Raw genomic sequence first — 14,563 nt, 5'->3', positions numbered from 1 at the left:
CGGGCGGGCCGCGGCCGCGCGGGGCCTGTCACTGGGGCGGCGGGAGGGAGGTGTGTGGGGGAGTTGTAAGCGGGAACCCTCCCGGCCCTGCCCTGGTGCCTGGGGCGGATCGTGGTGGCTGCTGATCCGATGGGGGGATGGGGGTGCTGGGGCCTTGTGAGAGCTGTCGGCAGGAGAAGTGTCCTTCGGAAGAAAGCTGCTTTCCCAGACACTGTTCTTTTCGCTGGAAATTGCCCTTTAGCACACTGAGGGTGGAGGAAGGGAGTCTCGTTCAACGGCGGACTCGCTTCTCTCAGCTTATCTGTGGAAGCGCCGCGCTGCCGTGATTTTTAGCCTGACTTTCAGCATCGCTGGTTTAGTGCGGCGTGTCCCAGTGCTGTGGCAGCGGTGTCAGAAATGGGAAGGCGGGTTTTATGGGACTCAAAGGTTCAATAAGCAGAGCCTCTTCCCTTGGAAACCTTCAGAGTACTGTAAAAATACAGGTGACATGAAAAAGAAATGTAATGGAGTAAAGTATATTCTGTCACTGGGGAGAAGGGAAGTAGCAAAGCAGGTCTGAAAATGCAGCAGAAGCACTTGATCTGAATCAAAGTGCAGCCACAGAGGATTAAGAATCAATGTGGAAACAGTTGATGTCATTCAAAGATAAAAGATTTTAAGGCAGTGTTTTGATTATGTGCTATATCTTCTAGCAAATAAAGGAAGCTCTGCTTGGACTGACCTTGGGCATTAAAACGCAAAAAACAACTGATGCTTCCCAGAATTATGTAAACAAAATATGCTTTTTCAGTAGTACTATTGCTGACTTGGTTTTATGGCTACTTACTTTCAATTCTGGCTATTACAGAAATCATATTTAACCTTATTGAAAGGGAAGTATCTTCTGCATGTTGGAGCAGAAATGGTAACTGCAACACTTCTGTTTGCACTGTAAGGCTTTTAATTAAAGGAGTTTAACTGGTGCAGGTCGTTGCTATGGGCAACTGAATTTGATCCTTTCTGCTTAGAAAGGTAATACTGGGAAATTCTAATACTTGTTTGTGAACCCGTTTTCTTCTTTGTCCCAGCTCTGGGTTACCGAGCAGATGTCTTTCATTTACTGTTTCTGATTTAAAAATTAAAATGGAATATTTTAACTTTAATGACAAGCATTGCCCTTTGTCATGGTTTAACTGAGAAGTCCTTGATCAGTGTCAGCATTATGTAGCGGCAACTAAAACGTTGGTGTGTTAGCAGCATTGTTCTCAGATTAAAGCCAGAACACAGCCCTGCACCAGCTACTAAGAAAACCCAACTATCTCAGCCAAAACTATAACACCCTTGTGTGCATTCCCACTCTGTTCTTGATTACTTCCAGTGCAGGAACTTACTAGAGAAGTTGGTTGTTTGTTTTGTTTTTTTTATTTTTTTTTTTCCAGTGTAGAGGTACCCAGTACATGAAACACTTTGGAAAGGTATACAAAAGTTGTATCAATGTGAAACAGTTACCGTCCATTCTCATTTTCCATTCAAATGTGTCTATTTTTGTGTCTTCGCAAAAACACAGCATATAAAACTAAGACATTATGTGATTAGGTGATTTTCCTAAAGCTTTGCGGTTCACAGAGACTGGGGCAATCGTCTTGAATATCTTTTTGTGTGTGGCTTCAGTGAGACAGGTTTATTTATGGATATTTTGAAACTTACGTATATTTTATTATCAATTGAACCAGTCCTGGAGGTAAATCTCATGGGTTTTTTTCCTGCAAGTGGAAGCATCTGCTTTCTAGAATAGTTTCAAAGCATGTCTGAAGTTGTTCAGGCTATGGTGGAGATATGAAAATTTCAGAATATTGGAGAAGACTTCCTGTTCACTTGAAGAAACTATTTTTAGAATTTCTTTTTGTTCAGAAGTTTCTTAAAAACAGTGACTTTTTTTCCACAGTTGTTTCTCAGTAATGTATTCTTTTGTGACCTGCAAAAATGTCATTTTGTATTGAAATGATAAAAATGATATGCAGCTTGTAAATTGGCAGATCTAAGGCTTCAGAAATAATTTGAGGGTCCTATATACTTTGTATTGTATTTATTAGGTGTGTATGGTGTATATTCTTGATGAATCCATTTTAGCTTGATAGCAAAATGTGTTTTCTGTTATAGAGTGAAGATACGCAGCAACAAGTTATCAGAGAAACTTTCCATTTAGTATCAAAACGTGATGAGAATGTCTGTAACTTCCTAGAAGGGGGATTGTAAGTATCAAGTTTGAAATAAATGCCCAGTACTTACTGGCTAGCAAATGTTATTACTGCTGATTGTAATATAATTAGTTTTACAGTTGTAATGTAAATGCCATGTCACTTGAGATATTTTAATACAGAAAGACTAATACCATGTTGCACATACGTATTCTTTACTAACTGAAGCATATACATGTATATATGTATCAAAAGGAGTTAGGCAGTAAAACTCTTTTTTTTTTTTTTCTAGAGCTGTAACTGACACAGTGCCTATTTAGTGCTATAATTGTTTCAGACACAAGATGGCAAAGAAACAGGCAGATGATACCTAACCATTTTCCCTATAATCAAGCTAAGGATTTCTGGTCTCCATCCAGAAATCAAGATTCTTTTATTAATTTAGGTAGAGTAAGGTAGGAGGAAATCCAGACGTATGTCTTCTGTCTATAGAAGACACACACAAAATATTCTTTCTTGAATCATCATGTTGATTTTTCTAATGTGTTTTTGCTTTAGTTGAAGAGAAGAAATTCTGAAATAGAAGTGTTGTATTTTGAGATATTAGTCATCAAGAGTAAATAGTTACAAAACCACCTTCCAGAAAAAGTGGTCATAATTCATAAAGTAAGTTCATGCTGTCCAATCTAAACAGAGATTGGCATAGCCTGTTAAGTACTGTAATTATGGAAATTTCTGATTACTGAAAGTTAGTATGCTAATGCCTAAATTTAGTGCAGAGTCAGTTAAATGCTTACCTGTACCATGTGAGCTATGATGTCTCTTGATCAAGACGATTCTTGATTTTTCATATTTTATTATTTTTTTAAACCAAAATAGTTGTCTTCCAGCTGCTCAACTGGTGATTCTATGTTTAGGTTCTTGGAGGTGATTTCAGGCTGGAACACGCTGGCTTGAATTCTGTAAGTGAAAGACAAGCCATTTGGAGCCTTTAAAAAAATAAATCACAGCTGTGCAACAAAAAAAACTGAGACAGAGCACATAATTCTGGCTTTACTCCTACTGCTCAATTCCAGAGTTACCATTTCAATATATTTTTTCAGTACTTTTTGTTTTTCCAGGACAGGGATCACTTTGTAGTTTGCACTTTACCCAAAGGCCTCAACAGTCTATATGTATTAACTCTGTGTACTGAAGTATTTGAAAGAAGTGGCTAAACGAAGCACAAATATTTGTCATTTCTTTCCACCATCACATTTGTTTGTAATATTTTTATCTGATACTTCCTAAACATAGTTCTTGCTCTTCAGGGTTCTCCTTCCCCCCACCCAAGCATTAATGCAAAGCAATAGGCTTAAGCAAAAGCAACCTAAAAGATTTCTTGTTCTTTTTATTTATTTAAGTATTCTCTCCCTGTGATAAAGCCAGAAACTAAAGGGATGAGATATGATACACCAGATGGGTGATTCAGTTCTCGTGCAGAAATAAGGGAGAATTATTATGTACATAGCCACAAGCCTCAGGCTACAAAATATTTTCATTTCTATTTGAGTGGGCCTCCTGTTGTTCAATGCAAATGTCAGCGATCTGAAGAACGCATCTTCTTACAATTTATGTACCTTCTTCGGGAAAGCTACAGCAGAAGAGTGGAAGGAAGTACCTGTTTAGACCTTTTCTCTTCTTGTTCAGTAACTTGATGATTAGTGGGCCCATAAAAATTTAATTGCTTCTGTGACTTTAGCATTGCATCACAAACTGTTGGTTGTAGTACAGTGTTATTTCTCAAGATACCAAACATTTTGTAGCACGAGAGAGTTATGTGTTCTTGGTTATTAAGTGGATCATAAACCTGACTTAAGGCTATTTCTGTAATCCAAATGCCAGTCTACGTTATAGTTTCTTGTTGATGCTCCTCTGAGAAGGGCAGGGAAGAATTCATAGACATATGCTCTGTTAATCTGTAAAGCAGATTAATCCTTGTGCAGTGCCTGTTAGTGTGTAATGGAAGTACATTCAATACCTTTTTGGGTATTTTTTAAATGAAACTGCATGATCTGTTTGAATTGATTTTAATAAAATGGTGCATATGTTGATATAATTAATATCCGTATGGATAACAATAACTGTGCTTGTGTGATACATGTAACTTGGGCTGTTTGGTATGTAGTATTCTTCCAATGTAATTATATCACAAAATAAAAGTTGTGATACAGTTGGATTTGGGAAAGTTCCAGCCAGCTATTAACAATAGGCCTCCTATTAACTGGAATAACTGTGAGGATTTATTTACCCAGCTTATCCTGAGATGCTAACTAAGCTTTCCTGTTTTCTTTCCTGTTTAGATTAATAGGTGGATCTGATAACAAACTGATTTACCGACACTATGCCACCTTGTATTTTGTCTTCTGTGTGGATTCTTCAGAAAGTGAGCTTGGCATTTTAGACCTCATACAAGTAAGATTTTTTTGCTGCTTTGTTTTTTTAGTAAGTGAACTTCTAAGTACTTTAGAGCTTCAGTATTTAGCTGTGTTTTTTTCTGTGATACTTGGAAGTGAAAGTGGCTTTCAGTCTCAATGAGAATTAAAATGACTTAGTAAGTTAATTGTTTAGTAAAACAGAATTAAGAGTAGGAATGTAGATAGTAAATCTTACAACCCTTGCTGGTCATCCCATACTCATGTGATGTATGAGTGATGAAAACCCAGGTGGACTTTCTCAGAGTGTGCTGTACAGAGCGTATAGCGTATGGAGGGAAGCTCTCCCTTTATTGGACCTTTGAGCTATTACATGATTTCCTCACAAGAGAACAACTCTATACCTAAAGGGAGTTCTCATGACAATTTCCTGCTGCAGTTTGAGGTACAGGCAAGGTCATACAAGTGGTGCAATCACCAGTACTGAGCAGGAGCTTCCTGCAGGCTCCTGTTAACAGTGAGCTGGCTAGTTTGTCTCGCAGCCAAGGAGTTTGTGCAGCACACCACAGGCCTGTGCCTACTCCGTTTAAGTGTTATGTGGATCACTAACTCCTAACCATGCAACAGTCTCTTGGTCAGGATCAGTGCATTCCCGTCTTTGGTGCAACTATAGTTCACCTTTCCCAAAGACATGGTAAGTTAGTGATTACATTAATAAAATAAAGGCTTCTTGAGCCCATTAGAGCAGACATGTTCTGTTCAAGATCACAGACTCCTTCAATACAGTGTCTTCTGCAAGGCTCCCAATGCAGCAGGTATGATTTAAACTGTTAAATATGTCTGTATCAACTCAGCAACAAAATCAGGCCTGGTAATACAAACACTTATGTCAAGAGAACTCTGACTATGCCGGTGAATTTTCTAGTTCAAATTTGCACATAAACAATTTCACTGGTGATTTTTAGTGTAGTCAGATGTGGCAAGAAGTAGTTTCACAGCATGATGTGATGTATGTCATTACATAAAATGGGTCTTGGGTGTATATGTGTGATTCACTTACTATGAAGCCTTTCAAAACCTTGCATATCAAGTTTATTAGTTTATTAGATAAGTAGAATCTGTGGTATCCTGAGACATGGGCCTCTATCTATTGATTATTTCACTGCAGAAAGCACTGTGAGCCTTAAAGGCATCACAGTTCCCTGCAGACCTTTCTTGGAGCTGAACACTTCTCATAGTCACCTGTTAGTTTTTTCTTCAATGTTTTATGCTCTTCTGGACAGTAGATCCAGATTGTCTTTCTGATTGGCTGATGGATAGCAGGGAAGGAAGCTATTTTTTTAGATCCTTGTATCACCTTTGGTCATAGAAGCATTCTGCCATATCAGCAATGAAAGTTACTGAGTTAGTAGACAATTAAGTATACAATGGCCTTAACTGTTTTTAGTATTTTCTTGTACAGAGTTCCTTAGTTGCTCGTTGAATAGTGTGTCTTCTTACTTGGAAATGCTAAAGTATTTATAAATGAGAAAAGAAGCATGTTAATATTTCATGTAACTTTTTCGGATAAAATGTACATTATAAATATATTTACTCAGATAATAAGGATAGGAAAGACTATCTAGGAAATCAGTCTGAGCTGTTATATTTAGCAAGGCCCCTGTGCAAGTTCAATTAAGATTTATTTTTTATAGTATATTAAAAATGTCACATCAGTTCATGTAACTGGAATAGGTTCCAGTTATTTCCAGTTACATAGCGTAACCTAAACTTTACTTTAAAGTGTTGAAGCAAATTGCTTGAGCTTACTACTACCTATATTTTTATAGCCCTCAAACTCTCTGAATTAGGGAGATGTTAAACTTTTCTCTAAATTGTGTTGCTTCTTGTGCCAAAAATACTTCGATGGATTACAATTGCTCAGTCTTTACATTTAGCATCATTTCCATTATGCCCCAATGTTTAATTACTTGTCAGTATAATTACTTGAAGGAATCAGAAATAATAGGAATGCTATTTCTATTTATAGAAATACTTTACATTTGTCTGACCCATATGGTTTTATGAATAGTTTCACATGGGACCTGCAGCTGTTCATTATTCCTGTTTTTCTAGGTCATTGTAATTCAACCATTTGATTATAGTAGAAAGTATACAGAGATCAATTAAACATTTTTACTTTCCAGTCTGGCTCACAAGAAGGATCTATTTAATTTCTTAGCAATAGCAATCAGATTTAAATGTATCTTGCAATGGAAAAGTGCTCTCAGAGCTTATTAGTACCCCAAGTGCAGTGCAGACTGGTGATACATACACATGCACATTTACTCAAGCAAATAAGTTTTGTCTGCTTTTTTGTTGAGAAGTGTTGAACCACTTTCATACGTCTTTGTTTACTATATAGTTCAGAGACAACACAGGTAAGAGCCATCTGGAATTTGTTATAGATTATACATATAGTGAATTGTTTAAGTAGTTACGTGGAGGACCAGATTATGATCTCATGAAAATAACTGGTGAAATTGTTAGCGTCGAGACAAACACATAACCACCGGAATGGTTATATGAGGTGCTTTATTGGCGTGCCAGGAATCAGGGGTACGCACCCAAATCTGATTCCCACCTTATCACAGCACGTTTCACAATTTATACACATTCGATGTAGGTAGCTACGCCCACTAATACATATTCATTAGGAAATTGCTTCATCAGTCCATTACGACATCAGCCTCTCTTGCACAGCCCCCTTTGGTGGTCATCCGGTGGTCGTTCTGATGAACCTCGCACTGTCCTTTTCACCTTTCTCTCTTTGAAGGGGCTCCAATCGTTATGTGGACGCGGTATTCTTTTATCTCTGCTTAATTGCCCGGGTAGATCTCCATGGTACACTCACTCAGGTACACTCACTCCTATACCTAGCCCCTTAGTACATTCTTTCCTAGATTCTTTTTGCCATTTATGGTTAGTTTCTATTGCTAAAGCTATTATGGTTACTGAGGTATAAAACAGCAAAGCTATTATGGTTACTGAGGTATAAAACAGCAAGGTTATAACATACATTTATTAATCTATGGGTTTTCAAATATAATCACTTTTAATATTCTATATGATTTGATTATTTTATCATAAAATTTCACCTTTTTCTAACAAAATGAACCCAGAACTAAAGAGTTTTCTCTCTTGTAAACTGAGTAAGTCTATGGTAGCTTAGATTACATATGTCAATCTGCAGTTCTTTTCAGCATGAAGATTTTGTTGTAGTACTTAAGATACTTATGTGAAGGCTTGTTATATCACCATTAGGTCAGAACTGTTTCAAAAGTCGTCTTGGCTCAGGCTTAATGAATACACTGTATATGTTACAAATCATACACTCTGCCTCAGATTTTATACTGTCTTCAAGCAAAATGTGTTTAAACAGCTCAGACAAATTCACACTGTTAATTTTTGTCCATTTTCTTTCTTTTTTTTAATATAAGCACAAGATTCTGTTTAGTGTTTCTGAGTAATTGGATGGGAGATGCATCTGTGCTACGCTTGATAGGTTTTGCAATCTTTTGGATTCAGTGTAAATTAATTCATGAGTTGTAGCTATTTCAGACTCTTCTCATTAGCCTGTGAAGTGTAAGGTTATAGCGCATGGAAATTAAGTACCTAAGAAAATATAACTAGGTGTAGGCTGCCATGTGGAAAAACTGAGTGACATTTAAATGGTACCTAAGTAACTTAGGGACCTAAAAACCTCTAACAACGCTGAGCATTTTTTAGGAGTTCAGCACATTGATGTACTTCCAAGATATGTTGACTCAGTAAGCAGCTAAATATGATATCAGTCTTCCATAAAAAGTTGTATATAGCCTATCAAGATAATGATGTTCAGTAAGAAACAGGGAGAAGCATATGTCTGTGATACCTATTTTGACAGCAGAAAAATCTCTAAATAGTTTTCAGGTAACACTATTATAGAGTTCAGTGAAAAGCGAAGGGCAGGAATTAAGAACAAAAAAAACATACTGACCTAAAATGCCAAACTGGTTATGCAGTAAGTATATTGGTAGATCTGCTTGAAAGACACTTCTGTTTTGATTAATCAACGGGACTTGAACAGACTTTCTCTTACACTGTAACCTTGGCATGCTCTGTATAATCTTTGAATAGTTAAAAAAAAAAAAAAATTGAAAGAAAATTGGGATGTTAGTGTAAGTATGGGAAAATGCAGTAGCTGCTTTAAAGATTACCCAGTTAGGGAGGCTGTGGAAACATCGTAGTTGATTTCATATGCTTGCGATGATAGGTGAATGATGACTTTTTAAAGGTCAGTTGTAAAGCAGAAGGGAAACCAGTCTTGTGTATGGACAGCTGGCTATGTGATCAGACTATTATGTTCTAAATTAGTTGGAGTCTTAAGTAGCATATGAACAGTCAAAAGCAGCGGAGAGGACTATCCATGGGCTCATTCTTTCTTAAGGTTTACTACTGCTGTTTAGCCTAGGAAAAAGGATGAGATATTTTTTATATGAGTTACTCCTGTTGTTTTTACTTCATTTTTTGTACTTGCTTTTGTTAGTATTTGGCATTATCTAGCATCAGATACATTTAATTGATTAGGTGTTCTGATTTTTATATTAGAATTGTTATCTTCTGAATATTAATCTATGGTGTATTCCTTTGTTTTTCTTATTTGACTAAAAAATAAGCCCTTCATGGTAAAGATACTGTTTTATGTTTGGACATATTGCTCTCTATAGGGAGCTTGTATCTATCCAATAACAATTTGGTATTTTGCTTCATAAACTTTGCAGGTGTGTATCTGGCTTTATTAATACATAGTTACTGCAAAAAAAGGTGTGGGCATTTTCCTGGTTTTTTCCCTTTTTTCCCCCCACTTTTTTTCTTTTTATTGTCTTTTATTTCTTTCCCCCACCCTTCAATCCCCCCTTTACTTGCATGGAGATACGCTTGGGTATTTCTTTGAACTGTAAAAGGCTATGATTTAAAAGATTGAGCACAAGGGGGAGCTAGTAATACATTGTGCATGTATCCCATGTATCTGTATTTTCCTGCTATATGACTCATTTATTCATGGTTCTTTTCCAAGAACATCACAAGGCCCATTTGAACTGATGTTTGGGGGGTGTGGGGGGTGTGTGTGTCCCCCAAAACAACTGGCGTGTTTTCTCTTCCGGATATTTTGACTGCAGCATCTGGAGTAATTACTGAAGTACTTAAATTCTATCACTGCTTGCCACAGTGTGCAATTCACTTGACTCTCAGCTAAAATTATGATGAAGGTATTGATTATTTGAAGGCATCTTAAAATATGTAGGCCAAGGAATGTTAGTGTAAAAAATCTAGTTCACCTTGCAGATTAATGCTTTTTAAGACCAGTTGCTTGAAATAGACTTATGCCTTGTCAGTGCTGTTGTTACTCTGTGTGAATTATTCTCCGTAAATGGAAGATTGAGGAAGTTTCTAAAGTTTCTGTGAGAAATCCTTAGCCAGTGAAAAATCTCTTTGAAGAATACTCAGTGCCCGCTGATTTCCCTTAGATTAAGAAATGTTTGGTTTGTACTACTGGTCATTCGTTGCAAGCAGAGATCTGTGAGTTGATTCAGTGGGTTGTGTATGGGTATGTAATGGGTGAAGGTTTAAAAGTAACCATTCACAAAGTAACTGTGAATCAAGTGTTCTTATAGGAGACCTAGTTACTGGAATAAGGTCACAAAAATAAAATGTTGTTGATGTGTGGGCATACATACTGCTACTAAATACAGATTTGCAGAGGCCTTTTTTGAGGATTTTAGAGTTGTTTTTAACATGTTCATTTGTTTTCTAAGGAACTAGACGGATGTCAATGAGTATGTAAATTCATGTGCAAACTTGGTGATGTATATGAGGATGATGAGGAACAGCTGAGGGAACTGGGGTGTTTAGTCTGGAGACGAGAAGGGTCAGGAGGGACCTTGCTGCTCCGTACAACTACCTAAAAGAAGGTTGTAGTGAGGTGGGGGTTGGTCTCTTCTCCCAAATAACAAGTGGTAGGATGAGAGGAAATGGCCCCAAGTTACACTGAGGAGGCTTAGATTGGGTATTAGAAAAAATTCCTTCACCATAGTGGTTGTCAGGTACTGGAACAGACTGCCCAGGGAAGTGCTTGAATCACCATTCCTGGTGACTCAAAAGACATATTTAAAAGACATGTAGATGTGCTGCTTAGTGACATGGTTTAGTTATGGACTTGACAGTGTTAGTTTAACAGTTGGACTTGATGATCTTTAAAGGTCTTTTCCAACCAAAACTATTTTATAATTTTTGTCAGCAAAACATGGCTTCTTATTCCTATTTCTCTGGACCTAGGCAGTTTGAAATCTGGTTCCTCTCAAAGACTTAGATGGGATTAATAAACCATGTTGAAAAGAGGGAGAATTAAAACCAAGTGTTTAACTTCTTCCGTATTTCTAATTTAGGGCTTGAGGTTAGAATTGGAAAAAAAAAAAAAGACATACCGTGACAACTAAATAAGTAATATTAAATGCGTATCATGACAAAATGGTCTTGAAGCAAAACTGAGATTAGAATTTCCCACAAGTTGCATCTTAATTGTCATTAATAAAGCGTATGTTTAACTTAATCTAAACAGGAGTTACCCCTTGCATAAAGGGAACTGTGCTTATACCTCTCTAGGACTCGAATCTTGTCAGTACTTGCCACAAGCACATTGTGATTGGCATTCAGGAGCTTCACAAGTGCAAGTACAATCATCTTTTCATTATCTGGCCTAATTGAGGTCCAGGATGCAGTTAGTGTACCAGTACTGGCTAAGATGAGCGCCAGTGAATCTGTTACAGAAGTATCTGGAGCAGAGTAATGCGAGTTCATATCTGGCAAAGATCATCAGTGGCTGGACTGCAGCCGCTTTGAGTTTTCTGTTTTTGTGTACTTACATTGTAGATTCAGGGAGGGGTTATTTGCCTGGGTACAAACTGCTGGACTTTACTAAATGTATTTGGTGTTATGCCTGACAGGATTAGCAGGTGTGACATTAAGACAGTTAAGACAGCTACCTTTTTCCTTGGTCCATACTCAATTCATCAGGTCTATAAACCAGGCGAAAGCTGCTGTACTGTTGCTGGGAGTCATAATGCTGACAAACTTGCACGATGCTGACAGTTTACGTTGCTCATGTGTCTCTGTGTGGCGAAGTGGTTAACAGTAGTCTGGTTAACCAGGAGATGCCTGCAGCATAGTAATTGTTAAAAACAATAATAAGAATGAAAAATTAGCTGATTTTTGTTTAGTAATTGGGTTGTAATGGAATGGGAAGGAACACTTCAAATCACAGCTGAGAAAATTGTAGCATAGATGATGTTACTATTTTTTCAAGATGTACCTATTGTTTAAAACTGTGTGACTCTTAGTCTTGTTATAACATCAACTGACTTGTGCATACAGTTTTGCCCTCTGCAGAGAACATACTTTTGGCATAACAATGTTAAACCACATAATTTCTATAGGTGCTTTTAATGCCTTAAATCTGCCCTGATGAAACTATTGAGCTTCTGTTAAAGTTTGACCTCTGGCTTTTTTTCATGTTTGCAGGTATTTGTGGAGACACTAGACAAATGTTTTGAAAATGTCTGTGAACTGGATTTAATCTTCCATGTAGACAAGGTACTGTGGTGAACTCCTGTAATGCTTCTTGTCAAGTAAAATGTTTGGTTCAACTGATACTTGGTATTAAACTCTGCAGTAAATCTACTTTTATTGTCAGTGAGATCTAGACGATTTCTATCAACATACTGTTTTTAAGACTTGAAAGCTATGTTTTTCTGAGGAAAAACAAATAATGTGGGAGATTCGTATGGTGTTACTGCACATATAATTGTAAAATTGGAGACATCTTAATATTCTCAGAGTAGGACTTAGATTCAAGAAATAATTTGTTCTGTTTTGTTTATGGTTAAGTATTATATTACTCACAACTGAAATTGTTAGAGGGTTTCCCAGTTAAGACTTGCAGTTGCCTTTCAAATGCTATGATTATGTAATTTAAATGCTGTATGAATCTTTCTCTTCTAAATCTCAAGCAGACATTGTGTCTTTTTATCAGCCATTCAGAACCAATCTTGTTTGAATATTCCCAGTTATCAGGAGCAAGTGGTTTATTTATTAAGCTAGTTTTGAGAAATGCTAATACTAAAGGAATTGCTAAAGAAATCTTTTGTTTAAAAGGTCATTGGCACCTCTTGGAGGATTACTTAAAAGGCTGAGAATTGAATATAGAGAATTTATTCCTTCAGTTGCTTTTTGTGCCTACTCTTCCTTTCTGTGAGGTCACCTTTCCCCATCTGTGAACATTTTTTTGCATCAACAGCAAAAGATACAAAATGAAAGTAAGACAAGAATCACTAAAAGCGGACTAAAAATAGTAACAAGTTAGGTATCTGAAATAACCATATAGAACTGACTCGGTTTGTTTAAAAATCAGGAAGTTCTTTTGGAAGAAACACTTGTACCTTTACCAGACAATGACATGCAGATGACCTTGAGTAGGTGTTTGAACTGATACCATGCTCATGACAAGTCATTAGCATTTCTGGTCTGACTGGAACATGTTGGTTGTTTCCAAAATGACGTATTAAAGTAGAGCAGAATTTCAGTGGCTCATACATTGGCTTTCGAGTGTAAAGAACCGAAATACTGCAATCATTTTTTGGCAAGGAGTTTGATCTTTAACTGGAGCATACTGTAGCTTCTATGCAGGCTGAGCTGTTACTCCATAGCATATTTGCTTCAGTAGCATTCCTTAACGTAAGTATTATTTTACATTTTATGAGAAACATCTTTCTAATAAAATACAGAGAACTGAGGTGCTTCAACGTTAAATTTCTTGGAGAATATTTTACTTGGTATCAGGTATGAGATGATATTTTCTTTTTGAAAACTATTTGTCAAAGGGAAGCTAAAATTTGATTATATGTTTAGGCTAGAATTTCCAACCTCTGAGAAAAATGTGAAGCCTAAATACTAATTACATATTTTAGCAGAAGCAACCTATTTCCAAAATAAAAGATGAATGAAACTTTGAGTCAAGAATTCAAGTAAGGATTGTTATTCTTTTTCCTGAGGTTTTATATGATTCTTAAAGCTCTACTCAGCAGCATTAGGCAGAGAGGAAGAGCTGTTTTCAGCCTCTCTAACCACAATAATTGCACATTTACACTGAAATACAGTAATGATTTATCAGGGAAACAACTCTTCAATTTTGTTTCTAAGGTATGGCACAAAAATGGGAAGTGTGGTGATTTTGGTATACTGCTTGCATCTCATCTTTAAATTTGTTTAATTTAGAGATCTACTCAGAATCATAGAATGGTTTGGGTTGGAAAGGACCTTAGGATCATCTAGTTCCAACCCCCCTGCCGTGGGCAGGGACACCTCACACTAAACCATGTCGCCCAAGGCTCTGTCCAGCCTGGCCTTGAACACCACCAGGGCTGGAGCATTTAGCACTTCTTTTGGCAACCTGTTCCAGTGCCTCACCACCCTCACTGTGAAGAACTTCTTCTTTATATCTGATCTAAGCTTCCTCTGTTCAAGTTTGAAGCCATTATCCCGTGTCCTACCACTACAGTCCCTAATGAAGAGTCCCTCTCCAGCATCCTTGTAGGCCCCCTTCAGATACTGGAAAGCTGCTCTGAGGTCTCCACGCAGCCTTCTCTTCTCCAGGCTGAACAGCCCCAACTTTCTCAGCCAGTCTTCATATGGGAGGTGCTCCAGCCCTCTTATCATCCTCGTGGCCCTCCTCTGGACTTGCTCCAACAGCTCCATGTCCTTTTTATGTTGAGGACACCAGAACTGGACACAGTACTCCAATTGAGGTCTCACGAGAGCAGAGTAGAGGGGCAGGATCACCTCCTTCGACCTGCTGGTCACGCTTCTTTTGATACAGCCCAGGATATGGTTGGTTTC

The 14,563-nt window shown here is 37.4% G+C and overlaps 1 protein-coding gene across 1 annotated transcript; it reads left to right on the top strand.

Moving 5' to 3' along the window:
* Positions 1-2,139: 2,139 nt before the first annotated feature.
* Positions 2,140-12,262, top strand: LOC104399256 (AP-3 complex subunit sigma-1; the record flags this gene model as incomplete). The annotated part of the gene is made up of 3 exons (XM_010020277.1): positions 2,140-2,231; positions 4,520-4,631; positions 12,191-12,262. Coding segments are annotated over 3 exons (276 nt in total), but the record flags the coding sequence as incomplete, so codon positions are not given.
* Between the last annotated feature and the right edge of the window lie 2,301 nt (positions 12,263-14,563).

The sequence above is a fragment of the Nestor notabilis genome, unplaced genomic scaffold (genome assembly GCF_000696875.1).
Source record: "Nestor notabilis isolate BGI_N333 unplaced genomic scaffold, ASM69687v1 scaffold488, whole genome shotgun sequence".
NCBI lineage: Eukaryota > Metazoa > Chordata > Aves > Psittaciformes > Psittacidae > Nestor > Nestor notabilis.
The sequence above is the reverse complement of the archived record's forward strand: the minus strand, read 5'-3'. Positions and strand labels throughout refer to the sequence as shown.